General features: G+C 45.3%; 1 protein-coding gene across 1 annotated transcript in view; it reads right to left on the bottom strand.

Moving 5' to 3' along the window:
- SPTLC1 (serine palmitoyltransferase long chain base subunit 1) overlaps positions 1–17,365 on the bottom strand; it is a 302,110-nt gene that overhangs the window by 159,385 nt on the left and 125,360 nt on the right. Inside the window, exon 9 of the mRNA XM_078675619.1 lies at positions 2,517–2,624. Within this exon, the coding sequence (XP_078531745.1) occupies positions 2,517–2,624 (108 nt within the window). The remainder of the gene's footprint in view (positions 1–2,516; positions 2,625–17,365) is intronic.

Genomic DNA, 17,365 nt, shown 5'->3' with positions numbered 1-17,365 from the left:
TGCCATATGATGGGAGTGTTAGTTATAAAATGCATACATTGTCAGAGCTTTAGCATGTTTACAGACAAAATTTTGAGCAAAGCTCAAAAGGGGGGTTCGTTAGAATATATCACTTATGCCCAACTTTGGTTTGAGCATTTGCTCTTCCATTTTGTGTGTGATCTCCATTTTATTCTATGTGGTAAGTTTCATTTTTCATCTAGGTTTTTGTCCTTGGTGAAATATGATTTATGTTTTAGCATTTCGTAAAAATCATCTGACCTTTGTGCAAAAACCCAGCCACGCTTTGGTCTTGGGCGTGTTTTATGACTTGCCAAAACCACAGAAGTTTGTAACTGATACGGTTCGGTTTTGCATCATCTGCAAAATTCTTATGTTCATGTGCAAATCAGTGTTGGCCAGTTATTTCCAGATGCTGTTTGTTCACTGGTATAAGTATAACCCTGGGATATCTGATGTTAGCTCACTCCTCTACAGCGCCCCTGGAGGCTGAAAGGACCTGTGCCGGCTCAAGTGTAATAAATATTGTTATACTTTCCCTTTGACTACCTGATTATTTGTCTAGAAGTGGACAGAGTGGTTTTGGAAGCAGACGAGATGACAGAGTTATACTACTGATAATTTCTCGTCTCCACAGGCAGGCAAGTGACCTTGGCTCAAAGCGTCTAAATTATATATTCAGCCAAAACATAAAAGGGAGCTCAGGCTGCACTTAGTTAACAATTCTCCCAGCTTACAAGGCTGTTATTGACTTTACTTTCCCAACTTTGAGTGATCATTGAAAGAACTCACTTAGGCAAAGCGCCTGGCTTTTATGGAGCATGACAACCCCCATCCTACTCCATCAACCATCAAAGCCTCATTAGAGGCTTGGATGAGGTCCTATAAAAATTTGAAAGTGAAAACTGTACATACAATATCAAACACCGCTCTGGTATAATGCAGGGTTGTTATTTGGTGGCTGTACTTTTAAATGACAAGTTTGGGAATCATGGGAAATACACAGGCTAAATAACCTTGTTCTAGTAACTGCCCTAAAATCTTTTTATGACCTACAATATGAATATGGTCTCCCAATATCTTTGATTTGGAAATATCAACAGCTTATGCACTGGCTTAGACAAGTAACAGGGTCAGCTCTTTACTCCTCAGTTTTTCTTCTCTTAATTTATCTGCAGAAATGGCATGACTTAAGTTCAGGACTGTACTCAATGCTGAAGACTCATGTACATTCCAAACCAACATTATGAGACACACATGCTTACACTGTTCTCATCGGTTAGGTCAGGAATACACAGAAGAGAATCGGGCACTCCATCTTTGCAATGCATGATCTATGAGAAGCTGGAGAGAAATGGCTCTACTTTAAAATTCTGCAAAACTGGTACTGGTCTCCAGCTCAACAGCAACATCCCTTTTACTCACTCAGTTAATTTAGCATTATAAGAAGATAGGACTGCTGTGAAAAGCTCCTTTTCAAATTGGGGTTGATGAATAGCTACAGCCATTTCCACTGCCAAAGTTTGTATTCCTAGACACAGTCTCATGCCATGTGCTCTCATAACTAATAAATGGACAACAGAACTCTTGTGACTTGCAACACATGAACAACTCATATATAAGCTGAATGACCAAGCACTAATGTTTCACAATATATGAACTCCTTTACTTGAATACTGGGCAGAAAACCTTTCGGTTGAAGCATACAAGTGCATCCATGTGTACGATTTCACCTTGTCTCCTTCCATGCCACTCAATCATACACCCCCCTCCCACACCCTTGTTTCTCACAACAGACCAGGGAGATTAAAACATGTCACACCCTTCCCTTACAGGCATTATCCCACAACAATGCTCTTTTCCTCTTAAGGGGGGCAGAGATTACATTAAACTATTTCTTTTTAGCAGAATTGTCCTCCCCTTCAAACCTCCTATTTCTCCTTGTTTATCTAGAAATGTTCTGATTTGCCATGCTTGTTTTAGATGATGACTCTATAGTCGTCCGTTCACTCAACGTGCACTCCTTTTCTTTGTTCTAATGGTAACATATTGAAAATGATTAAAGCACATTCTTAAACACCTTATCTGGGAATGGTTGCAAAAGATGTAGTGCTTTTGCATGGTCTGATCTAGTGCACACTGAGTCAAAAACATGAACTCTTCCCGTTTTTAATTTTGTCAAGGTTTTCTAGAATGAAGATACGCCGTTCCCTCATCTTTTAAGACTAAAATGGGGCTAAACACACCACTGAGACTTCTGGTTACAGCAGAAGGCATTCATTTCAAAAGCTTCAATCCAATGATGCAAATTTTAAAGAAGCTGTCCTACCCCAAACGTTTAAAGGCCTTGTGTTATTTCTCGAAAATTAACACAAATGTGACATGTCACTTTGCAATAAACACAAACACATAGTAAAACAGAAAAAAGTATGAACCAGAACAGACTAGGTTTATTTAAAATAATATATCCTATTTGAGTGTCACAGAAACAAAGATTAAATGTGGCAAATACTTGCATTTATCCCAAAATGTTCAGTCACTCCACGCCCATGTTCACCAAGGACTCCAAAGGATAGACTTTCCTCAACAAAAATTCTCACTTTGTATTTATATTTTAATTTTACCTACAGAATGTTTCAGAAATAAAAAGGAAAAACAATTAAAAGCAATACTTGGCGTGTTTTGTTTCAGCATTTCAGTCGGAAGAATTACAGGCAAAATATGAAATCAAAATTACAGTCTGATCAAATCTTTTGGGTAGTGCAAGGGTTATGGTAACTCTGCCCCCTTTTTAAAAAATGTTTTTCCCATGGCTGTACGACGTTTCATGCACCATGTTACACCATTAAAAATGCGATGGAAATGCAATTAATTCTAGAAGCATTATGCAGAACATCAATTTCTTTGATTGTGCACATAATTTCACGTTTGTAACAGTAAGATCTTAATCATATCTTAAACTTGCTGAGGAACAGCACTGCATTACAAGAGGTATGCATCCTCCCAGTGGGAGGTAGTCAACCTTCATGTTAGTTCTTCATAAGCATTCCTCTCAAATAAAAATAAATAAAACAAAGCAGGTAATCCTTGACACAAGCACAAAGCCTGAAGTAGAATTTGGACACGGCTCCTTTAATGAATTTTAAGTGTTCCACTGTCCACTAAAGCACAGCAGTGTTCGTTAGCTGTTGTAGGAGAGTAGGGTCTGCTTTCCTATGGCCACCCCATTTTTTTGCTTTTTGCTTCACTGGTTTTCGACTTCATGTGGCTGTGGGCCTGCTAATAAGACCCACAGCCCTGCTGTTCTCTCTCTAAATTTCACACCATGTACTTTAGGTACATCACCAATTGGGATGTGGGTCACTCTTGTGAGTCCCTGTACAGTGTACTATAGGTACCCAGGGCATAGGTGCCCTGGGTACCTAGGTGCACCCAAGGCCTACCAGGGGCTGCAGCATATCTTATGCCACCCCTGGCTGGCCATCCAAACTGACAACTGGCTGATCACTCAGCTGGGGCAGAGTTTATCACCCCTTGCTTAGGCATAGTATTCCTATACCTACCCTTATATATAGGCACATATGCACCTATAAGTCACTCCTATGGCAGGCCTTAACAATCCTGAAGGCAGAGTGCTTGGTTTTATGTGAGATGGTGCTCTAGCATGAGCTGAGCCTGTCTGCAGCTTTCGGAACCATGTCCTTAGTGCTGTTCTATGATATAGCCATACCATATACTCCTAAGTGCATTATAATCCTCGCGGTTAAATGCTAACTTTGGTTTGGCTTTATCAAAACATGTCGTGTAAGGTGTCATACGCTTTGGAATACTACCCCCTCGCCAGTTCTGGTGACGGGGGTAGCATTCCACCCTTCTAGAGGGTGAAGACATGTTGTTTCTACTAATCCCGGTTAAAGTTAACCAGAGCCTCAGCATCACAAAATGGATGCTGCTGCCACAGACACAAGTCTGACCTCCTGCTGCTGGGAGTCCTTCCAGCGAGGGAGGCTTGGACAATAGGTTTCCTGTCTTGGGAGGTGCTAGCACCAACCCAGACAGGCCATAGTGTATTGGGGCAGGGAGGGCTGAATGAAATGAGACACTGCCTGGGGCACACAAGGTGTCCCATGCATAGTCCAGTACAAACCGGTGCTGGGGCACTCCAGCCCCAGCTCCTGCGCGAAACTGGACAAAGGGAAAGGGGTGTAACCACCCCCTTCCCTGGTCCCACCCATAGGAGGGACCTAGCAGGTAATCCAGCCCCTAAATTTGGTATATAGCTAGGAGCTGAGTCCCAAGACTTTAGATTTATCCTGACTGAAACTCTGAAACGAAACTCTGGACCTTCGACGATCTACTTTGCAAGAAGACGACTGAAGAATCTCCCTTGTGGTCAAGGAGTGACCACCCTGTGCAAGCAGGCACCATCAAGCGATCAACGGTTTGCTTTGTCGACGCTCCCGCCGGAGCCCGAGCAAGGAGCCTGACAAGACCCGGACTTCCAGACTTCCAACAGCCCGATCCACAGTCACAGCAGAGATGAGACCCGTGGAGGCGACGAGAGACGTGGGACCGGTCATCTTGGAAAGCTAGCGAATTGCTTTCCGTGCAACTTCTGAGGCACCCTCGAAGTTGTGCATTGGGGATTGAGAAGCCCCAGCCCCGAGCATCAACTGCACCGAAGATCAGCCCTCCACACTCCACGAGTTCTGCTTGGGGCCCTTCTGCATTTTCCTGCTCGACGTCTCTGTCCGGTCACTTGCCCGTTGGCTAGTGGCCTCTGTGACGACGAACCTTTGAATTTACACCGCTGGTCTGGTTGCTCCAGACTAGCCCCTGCTTCCCTGAAAAGGAGAAGCCCATCAGACCTTGCTGGTCTGATCAAGAAGCCATCTTCGATTCCTGCGTGTGTTGCCTTTGCCACGGCTTGTTGACTCCAATCCGGAAGTCGACACCGCCGACAGCGAGAGCCTTCGTGGGACAGTCCGTATCCAGCTCCTGGTCGTCGTCGACACCTCCTGGTCCACGTGGCTGCAGAGACAAGCTTCACGACATCACCTTATTGCTTCGCGACATCGCCTAGTTCCTTCCTGGTCACTGGCTAGTGACCCAGACTCTGTCCCCTCTGCTTTCAGGTACTCTTCATCCTCGATCCACCCGGATACTTCTCTCCTGGTCGCCTGCAGCATCTTTCTCCAAGGCTCCATAGGAATCAGCGACGAAACCCGACACGTTGACACCTATGCACCCGCTTCCTGTGGGTGAGGTAACGCGAGTATTTCGGTACTCCTGTGGGTATTGACTATCCTAGTGTCCTATTTTCAAGTAGCTTTTCCCTAGTCCATCCGGAAGTGTCCTAAAAGAACTAGGTTCCATTTCTTTCGTTCCCATTCTAACTCTATGGTAACTTGCGTGCGTGTAAAGACACTGCACGCGCATCCCGTGGGCCTCCTGCTCCCTATCCTTTGGTAGTACAGCGTAGCCCCAGCGATTCTCCAGGCCCTAGGCCTATCCTTTGTTCGTAACGTGGTTCTTATACCACTATTTTAGTATATGGTTCGAAGTGCCCCTAGGGCATTACTGTATTTTGACCAACTTATTGTATTTTAATTGAGTATCTTGTTATGTGCTGGTGCCTCTGACCTCAAAGAGGTCAGAGGATTGTGTTAGAAATAAATACATATATATTTTGATATACAACCTGTGTGGTGTCCTTTCACTTGGTATTAAAAGGGTTACATATGGTAAAACAGCTGGCTTCACATGCCCTCTTGAGTTTAGCCTAAGACTGCTTTGTCCATGCTACCACTAGGATAGCTGGTCTATAAGGTTGACTTTACAACCATCACCATAAGGGTTGTTTGGACTGGTGCAAGGTGCTCACTAGAATAGTGATCATCATATACCAGTCCAACTTCTCACAGCTGTTCAATTAAAAAAATTCAGGAAATTAAATCAATTTTCAACTCTATTCTTTAAGAAGAAGGAACATGGGTGATTTAAGAAATCAAAGAAGATGCACAAAAAAGAGCTAGAAACAATGTACGTTTATATTTATCATCATTAAAATAGACACCCAAGCTCCTTTCTCTCCTCTAGAAGGGAGTAAACTAGATAACGAGATAAAAGACTGCAAGATGTAGGCTTGAGAACAGACTGCAGCTCCGCAAATATGAAACACTGGGGCAAAACAGTGGCTGCTTTGCCTCTTTGATAAGAATCTTCATCCGGAAGAGACTGTTGGCAAGCAGTACTTTGCAACTTTACAGTTTGGTATTGAAAATTTGGAGGATGCAGAAGAGGTTCTGTTAGAAATGGGGGTCTCTCGCTGGCAATGGTTGGCACCGTTGTCCAAGTAGGGACCCTTCTTCCTAGTCAGGGTAAGGGGGATACACTTGTAAAATAAGCCACTCTCACCCCCTTGCTAGCTTGGCACAAGCAGACAGGCTTGTCTCAGAGGCAGTGTGTAAAGCATTTGTGCACACATACAGTAATACAGTGAAAACACCCGTTTAGAAAAACAAGTAATCTTTATCTAAACCAAACAAGACTAAAACGACAAAAATCCACAATACACTGATCAAAATATGACTTTTAAAAAGGTAGAAACAGTTCTGTTCATAGAAAACTATAGATGCAACACTTTCAACACAAAGTACCTTGGATCAGTTAAAATCATAACAAAACTGCTGCAGGGAAGGTGATGCATTGATTCCTTATGCACAGGGAAGGTGATGCGTTGGTTCTCTACTGCCACACAGGGGAGGTGATGCCTTGGTTCCTTACTGCCATGTAGGGGGAGGAGATGCCTTGGTTTTTTACTGTCCAGGGATTCGTATGTTTCTTACTGCGGCCCCAGCATTGATGTAGACTTGGTGCCCCGGTGCGATGCGCGAGGATCGGGGATGCATCTGTTCTCGATAATGGAAGCGGCAACAACGCTGCGTTGGTTTTTCCAGCTGCAGTCCCACGATGCGTTGGTTCTTACAGTCGCACAGCAGGACCTGCGTTGGAATCGGAGCAGTGATTTTTGACTCCGTAGATCGGTGCACTCGATGAGACGTGCAGCGCTTTCTCCCGCCGTGGGGAGGCGTAGTGTCTGTTTCTTTTGTGATGAGCCGAAAACCGGTGCGGATGCGTCGCACTTCTCGTCGTTGAGTTACTTTACCAGCTCCCAAAGGCAAGAACAACCTATCAGAGGCCCAGAACAGCAACAGGCTCCTCTTGAGAGGTCAGAACTCCAAGCAGGAAATGTTCAGGGGAGCTGGGGGTGAAGTCTTTGTATCCCTGAGAGTTCAAAACAGGAGGCAAGCTCTACTTCAAGCCCTTGGAGATCTTCCTCAAGCAGAGGACACAGCACACAGCCTTTTCTTGGCAGAAACAGCCACTGCAGGCCAACCCCAGACAGCACACAGCAAAGGGCAGTACTTCTCCTTCAGTTTCTCTAGCTCTTCGCCTTGGCAAATTCCAGAAGTAATCTAAAGTTTAGGGGTCTGGGCCCCACTCTTTAAAGCACAAATTCCTTTGTTCTCTGGTGGCAGAGATGCCCTTTTCCAAGCCAAAACCAGTTCTGTCCTCTCTGGTGCTGCTGCCTGGCAGGAGGTAGAGACAGCATTGTCCAAGGCAGACGGGGCCCATTCAGGTGTGAAAGAAATCTCCTCCCCTACTCTGAATGCAGCCCATGTCTATTGAGCCGGATGTATGTCATTACATCACATACTAATACCACACATGCCATTACAACGCTGTTATTACTACGTGATGTCAATGACGACATGCCATTACATTGCATACTTTTGCCACGAGTATGCCTTTACCACGCATGCCATTACAACACAAAGGCACGCGTGGTAAAGCTATACTCATAGTTAAAGTTTGCAAGGTAAGTGACAACCCTATCCCTAAACCTAAACAACACACTACTTCCACCCATACACTACCCATAACCCTAAAACAGTACTACACTACAACACTTCCCACACTACTCCCACCCCTACACTACCCGGAAACACTACTACACTACAGCAGTACCCACACTACTCCCTCCCATACACTACCCTACACCCTAAAACACTACTTATTTATTTATTTTTGAGATTTGTAAAGCGCTCAAATACCCAGGGGTGTCTCGGCGCTACGGACAACAGCGAGTGCTAGCAGGTGAGTTATTGATTGGATAACCAGGTTTTAAACACTTTTCTAAATGTCAACAAGGTTTGGCATGATCTGATATGCGAAGGGAGTGAGTTCCAAAGCTTTGCAGTGGAGACGATAAATCGTTTATCGCCCCATGTAGCAGTCTTGACACGAGGAACCTTGATCAGTAATCCTGTGGCAGAGCGAAGAACTCTGTTAGGAGTGTACTTAGCTAACTCCTTTATTTAAAATTGAGGTCCAAGATTGCGTGTGGCCTTGAACGCAATGCACAGTGCCTTGAATTTAATACGTTTTTTTACCGTGAGCCAGTGGTACCGTCTGATGACGCAAGAGATGGATTTAAACTTAGGGGTTCTGGATAGCATTCTGGCCGCTGCGGTTTGGACCGATTGTAGCTTTTGTGTCACTTTATTTTGTGCTTTTACAAATAGTCCATTACAGTAGTCTATTGAGGACAATACCAGGGTGCTGACCAAGGTTTTACCAGTGTTCAAAGGGAGAAATGGTAGAATTTTTTTTATCATCCTTAGTTTGTAAAAGGAGGCCGATACTACTGAGTTGGCATGATGTATAAAGGTTAGTCTGTCGTCGAATAGGACGCCCAGGTTCCTAACCTTGGTTACCGGGGTCGGGTGGTGGCCCAAGGTAGGAGGCCACCAAGACTGAGACCAGACGGGTGCTCGATTGCCAACTGTCATCACCTCTGTTTTGTCAGAGTTCAGCTTGAGGCAATTGCTGGCCATCCAGCTACTGATTGCCAGCATGTCTTTTTGGAATTCCGCTGCCACCTTGTCACCATTGTTAATTGCCAGTACCAGTTGTGTATCGTCAGCATAGGATGTAAGGCCCATCCAATGTGATTTAATGACTCTCGCTAAGTCGGACACATAGATGTTAAAAAGCTACACTACCCACACTACTCCCACCCCTACACTACCCTAAACCCTAACACACTACTACACTACTACACTACTACACTACCCACACTACTCCCACCCCTACACTACCCTAAACCAATACTACACTACAACACTACTCCCACCCCTACACTACCCTAAACCACTACTACACTACCCCCACCCCTACACTACCCTAAACCTTAAAACACTACTACACTACAACACTACCTACACTACTCCCACCCCTACACTGCCCTAAACCCTAAAACACTACTAACCTACCCACACTACTCCACCCCTACACTACCCTAAACCCTAACACACTACTACACTACAACACTACCCACACTACTCCCACCCCTACACTACCCTAAACCCTAAAAACCTACTAAACTACCCACACTACTCAACCCCTACACTACCCTAAACAATAATACACTACAACACTACCAACACTACTCCCACCCCTAAAACACTACTACACTACCCAACACTACCCTAAACCCTAACACACTACTATACTACAACACTACCCACACTACTCCCACCCCTACACTAACCTAACCAATACTACAACACTACTCCCACCCCTACACTACCCTAAACCACTACTACACAACAACACTACTCCACCGCTACACTACCCTAAACCCTAAAACACTACTACACTACCCCCGCCCCTACACTACCCTAAACCCTAAAACATGACTACACTACCTACGCTACTCCCACCCCTACACTACCCTAAACCCTAAAACACTACAACACTACCAACACCACTCCCACCCCTACACTACCCCACCCCTAAAACAGTACTCAACACTACTCCCACCCCTACACTACCCTAAATCACTACTACACTACAACAGTACCCACACTACTCCCACCCCTACACTACCCTAAAACACTACTACACTACCCACACTACTCCCACCCCTACACTACCCTAAAACACTACTACACTACAACACTACCCAACACTACTCCGAGCCCTACACTACCCTAAACCCTAAAGCACTACTACTCTACAACACTACTCCACCGCTACACTACCCTAAACCCTAAAACACTACTACATTACCCACACAACCCCCACCCCTACACTGCCCGAAAGCCTAAAACCCTACAACACTACCCACACTACCCACACTACTCCCACCCCTACACTACGCTAAACCACTACAACACTACCCACACTACTCCCACCCCTACACTACCCTAAACCCAAAAACACTACTATAGTACAACACTACCCACACTACTCCCACCCCTACACTACCCTAAACCCTAAAATACTACTACACTACAACACTAACCACACTACTCCCACCCCTACACTACCCCTAAAACACTACTACTCAACACTACTCTCACCCCTACACTACCTTAAATCACTACTACACTACAACACTACCCACACTACTTCCACCCCTACACTACCCCTAACACTAAAACACTACTACACTACAACACTACTCCACCGCTACACTACCCTAAACCCTAAAACACTACTACATTACCCAAACTACCCCCACCCCTACACTACCGGAAACCCTAAAATCCTACGACACTACTACACTATCCACACTACTCCCACCCCTACACTACCCTAAACCCCAAAACACTACTATACTACAACACTACCCACACTACTCCCACCCCTACACTACCCTAAACCCTAAAATACTACAACACTACCCACACTACTCCCACCCCTACACTACCCCTAAAACACTACTACTCAACACTACTCCCACCCCTATGCTACCCTAATTCACTACTACACTACAACACTACCCACACTACTTCCACCCCTACACTAACCCTAACACTAAAACACTACTACACTACAACAGTACCCACACTACTCCCACCCCTACACTACCTTAAAACACTACAGCAGTACCTACACTACCCTAAACCCAACAACACTACAACACTACCCACACTACTCCCACCCCTAACTACCCTAAACCCAAAAACACTACAACACTACTCCACCCCTACACTACCCTAAACCCTAAAACACTACAACACTATAACACTACAATACTACCCACACTACTCCCACCTCTACACTACCCTAAAACACTACTACACTAGCCACACTACTTCCACCCCTACACTACCTTAAAACACTACTACACTACAGCAGTACCTACACTACCCTAAACCCAACAACACTACTACACTACCCACACATACTCCACCCCTAAACTACACTAAACCCTAACACTACAACAATACAATACCCACACCCCTACACTACCCGAAACCCTAAAACCCTACTACACTATAACACTACCCACACTACTCCCACCCCTACACTAACCTAAACCCAAAAACACTACAACACTACCCACACTACTCCCACCCCTAACTAACCTAAACCCAAAAGCACTACTACACTACTACAGTACCCACACTACTCCCACCCCTTCACTACCCTAAAACACTAACTAGTAGTAGTAAACTTTACTGTTTATTTAATTAAAACTATAACAAATATCCTTTACAGTTAGTATTCAATATTAAAAGAGAAAGTAGAATTCATCAAATACAGCTTAAAACAGAGGTTAGAGATAAAATGATGGTCTTATTAAATCTAGAGGTGACCAATTACTTTCAAGCTAAGGCCATCAGAAACTTTGTCAGCTAGCGGTTACAAAGAGAAAAGTTAATAATAATAAGAGGCCTTATTAAATCTAAACATGACCAGTTGCTTTCAAGCGTTTTTCAAAAGCTATCAAGAACTTTATCAGTTTCCAGTTAATTATAGGTGCTGTTGAGTCCAAACCACCAATAACAGCAGTCCTGCAGGTGCGTTGTCTCTTGACCCAAAAATGTTCTTCAAAAAGAGCGTGCGCTCCTGGCTCAGATTCTTGCAATGACATAAGATATGAATTATGTCTTCTTTTGTGGTGCCACAGAGGCGACAGACAACTGTGTCAGGCGGGTTCGTCAGCCAAGGTTGGGTATTTACCTAGTCTCAGAGCCATCAGCTTTTTTTTTTAAAAAGACGGAATAAGTTGTGTCTAAGTAGGCAGCTGGGGTAAGTTTTTTGTAACCGTTGATCACAGTCCAGGAATGGGAGCTGTCTGAAAAAATGGCTTTGTCAGTAATTAACGAATGAAATTTGTCCGCCTTATTTAATGCCTGTTTAAAGGAGATGAATGGCAAGTTTTTGTCCCACAGGTTAGCAGTGCACGTTTGCTCCAGCGCGTAAGTCAAGTATTTGTTAATTCTGAGTTTTTTTGTAATTCCAGTTCCTGCCATAAAAATCTATTAAGATTATTATCAATAGCATTCGTCTTAATTCGGTACCATACCCTGATGCTTGTGTAGAGTCTTCCTAGTGATTCACTCATGAGGCCAAATTCTAGGCGCATCTGCGCTGGAGAGGCTGAGTTAGGAAGTCTGAGAGCCTTTTTATAAATTTTTTGTCACCAGGTTGTTTAGAATAATAGCGTCCTTACCCAGCATAGCTACACTAGCATACCCTAAGGTTGGAAGTACTTTGCTGGCAATCACTGTCAGTAGTGGTTTAAGCGAGGGGCCCTCAAGTTTTTTTGACAGAATGCTAAGTGCAAATATTAAAGCTCCAGCTCTTTGCGTCATATAGTTTTTCTGAGCTTTTAGGGTACATCTGTAGTCGATATAAAATCCTAGATATTTATAACTTGCTACCCTTTCCAGGTTTGATTGTCGATTAGTGATTAACATTGTTTTTGTTTTGGACAGGTTGAGAGCAAGGTTGTTCGCAGACAGGAATGCTGATAGTTCTGTCAGTAATCTGGACAAACCAACTTTAGTTAGGCTCATAAGCACAATGTCGTCGGCGTATGCCAGATGTGTAAGTTGTCAAGTTTCGGCGAGTGAGAATTGCAGTTGTTTAGTATACCTGAGAGATCGGAAATATAAATAAATTAAATAAATGTGGAGCCAGGACGCATCCCTGTTTTAAGCCGGTTGTTGTATAGACTTTTCTTGATAATAGTGAACCGTCCCCTAGTTCGATTTGTGTCCAGGTGTCGGAGTAGGATAACAGCAGGCCCCTTAATATGTTCTCTGGTATGTTCCATGCTCTCAGCTTTGCCCATAGAAGATTCCGATCGGCACTATCAAATGCTGCCTGCAAGTCGATAAAACACAGGTTCAGCTCCTGCTTAGTGCGCTGGCATTTTTCTGCAATCATAGTTATAGATAAAATGTTCGAGGTTGTTCCGATTCCTGCTCTAAATCCAGTTTGGTTAATTGGGATCATTGCTTTCTCTTCTGACCAGTTTGCCAAATCTTTTAGAAGGAGTGATGCGAAATATTTGGCTTCGACGTCCTGTAATGTTATTAGACGATAGTTTAGGTTAGATCTATCTCCTCCTTTATATATAGGCATAATGATTGACCCTTGCCAACTTAAAACACTACACTACAACACTACTCCCACCCCTACACTACCGTAAACCCTAAAACACTACAACTCTACCCACACTACTCCCACCCCTACACTACCCTACACCCTAAAACACTACAACACTACCCACACTACTCCCACCCTTACACTACCCTAAAACACTACTACACTAAACCACTACCCCCGCCCAAAGCACAATCAGCCTTACCTCTTTCTTCGTGGTTCCAGCGTCCCCATCTCTGCTCCCGGTTCCTGCTTCGTCAGAGGTCCACGTCGTTGTGAGGAAACAGCCTCAGTTTCCTTACAACGACGTGGATAGCCATTACATCGCATGCGTTGTAAAAGCGTATGCGATGTAATGGTATGCGTGGTTTTTACCACGCGTTGTAACATCGCATGTGTTGTGTCGTAGGTGTAGGAGCCGTCATCGTGATGCCCAACTTTGTCGCCCCCCTCAGGAGAACCTCCTGGAACGTGCTGATGTCATCCACCGGGGACACCCTTGTCCCCGGGGAATCAGACAAGGTCGGCGCATAGGATCGTGTCCTGGAGGAGTCCGTGCAGGACCTGGATCCTCGCCTCCTATGGCGACGTCTAGATCTAGTGAGGATCTGTGCCGACTCCTAGATCTTCCTCTCCGTCCGGAGCGTGATCTTGACTTCCTAGGCCTCGGACGATCCGCCGGTTCCACCGGAGCGGGCGTCTTAGGTTTGACTGGGGCCTGCGGCTTAGGAGTCCCTTTGGGGGTGGAAGCGGAAACCTGGGCAATGAAGCCGACCTCGGAGGAACTGGAGGCGGCTTCTCTGGCACCTGAGGTCGAGGTACAGGTAGCGGAAGCGGAGGCAAAGGAGGAGGAGTAGGAGCCCTCGGAGGGAGACCCCTCGGTAATGGAGGCAGAGGCGTAACTTGCGAAGGCGTATACACCGAGCCAGGTGATCCACCACCAGCCTGGGACGTTGGCGAGCCTCCCATGGCAACAGGCCTCTTCTCCCGCTTCTTCGACGTCGAAGAACGGTGACCTGACGGCGAGCGTCGGCCCCTTGACGTCGAGCGTCTCTTCCGCGGCGTCGACGTCGAGTTTGTCCGCCTCGACGGCGATCTCTCATGCCTCGATGTCGATTTCGATCGCCTCGACGACGACCTCTTGCGTCTCGACGGCGACCTCTTGCGTCTCGACGGCGACCTCGTCCGCCTCGACGGCGACCTCGACGGCGACCTCTTCGGTCCACTCCTCGACGACGAGGTTCCCCTCGACGACGATCTTTTCCTCTTCGCAGACGGCGAACGGCGGTGTCGCTTCGACGGCGAGCGCCGACGCCGGGCCCATCGACGACGTCGAGACCGACGAGGATGACGACGAAACCGTCACAGGAGACTTAGACGGTGGTCTGTGCAACTCCCTCGACGTCGACCGTCGACGGCGCTTCGCTCCAGAGCCCTGGGGAGATGGGGAACAGACCGTAGTCATTCCTCTCGATGTCGTGGTCGGTGCAATCGACACAGACGGAGAGTGGGCACGCTTGCTGGTCTTCCTGCCTCTGGGTAGCCCCCCAGAGGCCTCAGCACGGGCAGAAGAAGCCCCTCCAGAAACACCTTGCGCCTTCAGCCTTCTTTCCTCGAGTCCCTGAAGCCTGATCTTCTGTCTGTCCTTTAGGGTCCTGCCAGAGAAGCCCTGACAAATCTCACACTCCTCGGGGACATGGGAAGAGGGAAGGCAGAGGATACACACCTCATGGGGATCCGATTTGGCCTTCTTCCTGGAACACTCCGGGCATTTGTCAAATTATGCAGGCATATTTGACATCAAAAAGGAGAAAAAACCAAGAAGAACAGCACTAAAGTACTTTAGAAGCACTCAAAACGAAATTAATAGTGAAAAATCACCAATAAACCCTTGAAAAGGGAGAGCTCAATGCTCCAGGGTCCTGTTTCCAGGAGCCGGAAAAAAAGAACTGAAAGTAAAAGGGACCTGCAGTGCATTCTGGGATACTGTGAAGTTCTGGAAAGTTCTCTTAAAGGCACAGTATCCTGTTCTGAGCCACATAATGGCAGCCTATGGGGCTTGTCTGTCCAGATCCTCCTCTCTATCATTCCAGAGGGTTTTTGCTGCTGAAGCAAGGGAAATCTGTACAGGCTTTGCTGTTTTGTGGATTTTTTTGGTGGAATTTCTAGTTGAAGTACTGGACAGTGTAGCCTGTGTTATAGGCTGCATTATCTGTCTTTAATTCTCTCAAGTGTCTGTGCAGGTCTGCATTTTTTCGACACTGAGAGATTATTTTTGATTGCTCCAGGGTCCACGCACATGGGCGGCACTATTCACTAGATTCTGACCATACACAGAGATCCCCTACTACAGAATACCCTTTTTTTAAAAACTTTTTTTGATACCGGACTTTTATAATCTGTTAAGTTTCTGTAGGTGAAGTTTGTCCTGATTGCTGGTTGTTTCGAGCCAGGTGCATTGCAGTTTTCTATTTTGTGGTATTATCTTTTAGTTCTCTATTTCTCCAAGGAGTCAGTTTTCTTTTGTTGTTCTGAGCGGTATTACGCTATCAAAAGCTTCCTGTAGTGACTCATATAGTGTTTGAACTAGTAGCGGGTTGGTCAATAGTGGTGGTATTGGATGTATGAGGATAGAAATAGTGGTGCTTTTCTATATTTTATTCCTCGTCCAGCAGGGTTAGAAGGTATTTTGATGGGTCTGTGTATGTAGGTGGTGGAGATGGTGGTTGAGTGAGTTTGTGAGCTGTATTCTATTAGAGTAGCATTTTTGTGCCATAGACATGGAGATGCAAAGTTGTGAAGAGTGGCACGTTGAATATTTTGTCTTCATCTGTTTTAGGTGTAAGGTGTATGAGTTAGGAGAGGGGGGGGGTGCCACAAGTGGGTTATGTTGTATGACTCTAAATTGTCCAATGAATGAGAGGCTGTTGAATTAGGGTTGTTGTGTTAGTGTATTCGTGTTAGGTGTGGGGGAGAGAAAGGCTTAGCAGTAAAGATGGTTTAGGATGTGCATTATTTGTTTAGTCACAAGGGTGGGAGTGGGTGTATGTTTCTAGTTTGTGATTGAACGTATTATGAAATAGTGTGTGTGTGAATTTTCTTGAGCTGGTATGTGATAAGTTTTATTTTTGTGGAGTAGTGAGAGGAGAGGATATAGTAGTTTTCTGAGAAGGATTTGAATGTAAAGTAATGTTTGTTAGTGAAAGTTGGTAAAGGGGGTGGTGATGTGTTTTGGAAAAGAGTGCAAGTGATGTGTGATAGAGGATGGACAAAATTCATGAATGTGTGTTAGATTTGAAAGCTGGAAGAGCTAATGTGTTGTTGAGTGTAAGGGTTGTGTGGTTGTGCTTTTTTTTTTTTAATAAAAAGAGGAGGAGGGTGTTGGTGGATAAAATGATGAAGGGCCGAGTATAGGTTTGGTGGTGACAGAAAGGGGTCTGTTAGGAGTAAATAGAGGGTAGAGCTGGTGTTATGTATAGGCAGGGACTGTCTGTCTGGATGGAATATAGTTATGTATAGTATGGCTTTGTGTTGTGCTGGCGATGTGTGGATTTGTTAGTGGTATAGGACAGAGTGGTGTTTTGTGTGAGAGTGGTGTTTTGTGTGAGTGTGATGCTGCCATGGTGTGGTAGTTGGGGTAGAAGGGTGCACAGGTGGCGTTTGTGGGGTTTTGTAGTGCTGGTTGAGATAATGAAATGTGGTCAGGGTTTGTTTGTAGTAAATTAGTAGAGTGCATTTGTTGTGGGTGTGTTAATATGTTTGTGGCTGGATTAAGGTGGGTGCTGCTGAATGGTAAAAAGGGCAGCATCTCTGGCCCTAGGCCCGACCAGTCCCAAACAGGCAACTGCTTTTATCCTCTCTACCCTTAGCCTCGAGTCCTTGCACCCTAAGCTAA

The sequence above is a fragment of the Lissotriton helveticus genome, chromosome 2_1 (assembly GCF_964261635.1).
Source record: "Lissotriton helveticus chromosome 2_1, aLisHel1.1, whole genome shotgun sequence".
Lineage (NCBI taxonomy): Eukaryota > Metazoa > Chordata > Amphibia > Caudata > Salamandridae > Lissotriton > Lissotriton helveticus.
This window is presented reverse-complemented; position numbering and strand designations above follow the sequence as displayed.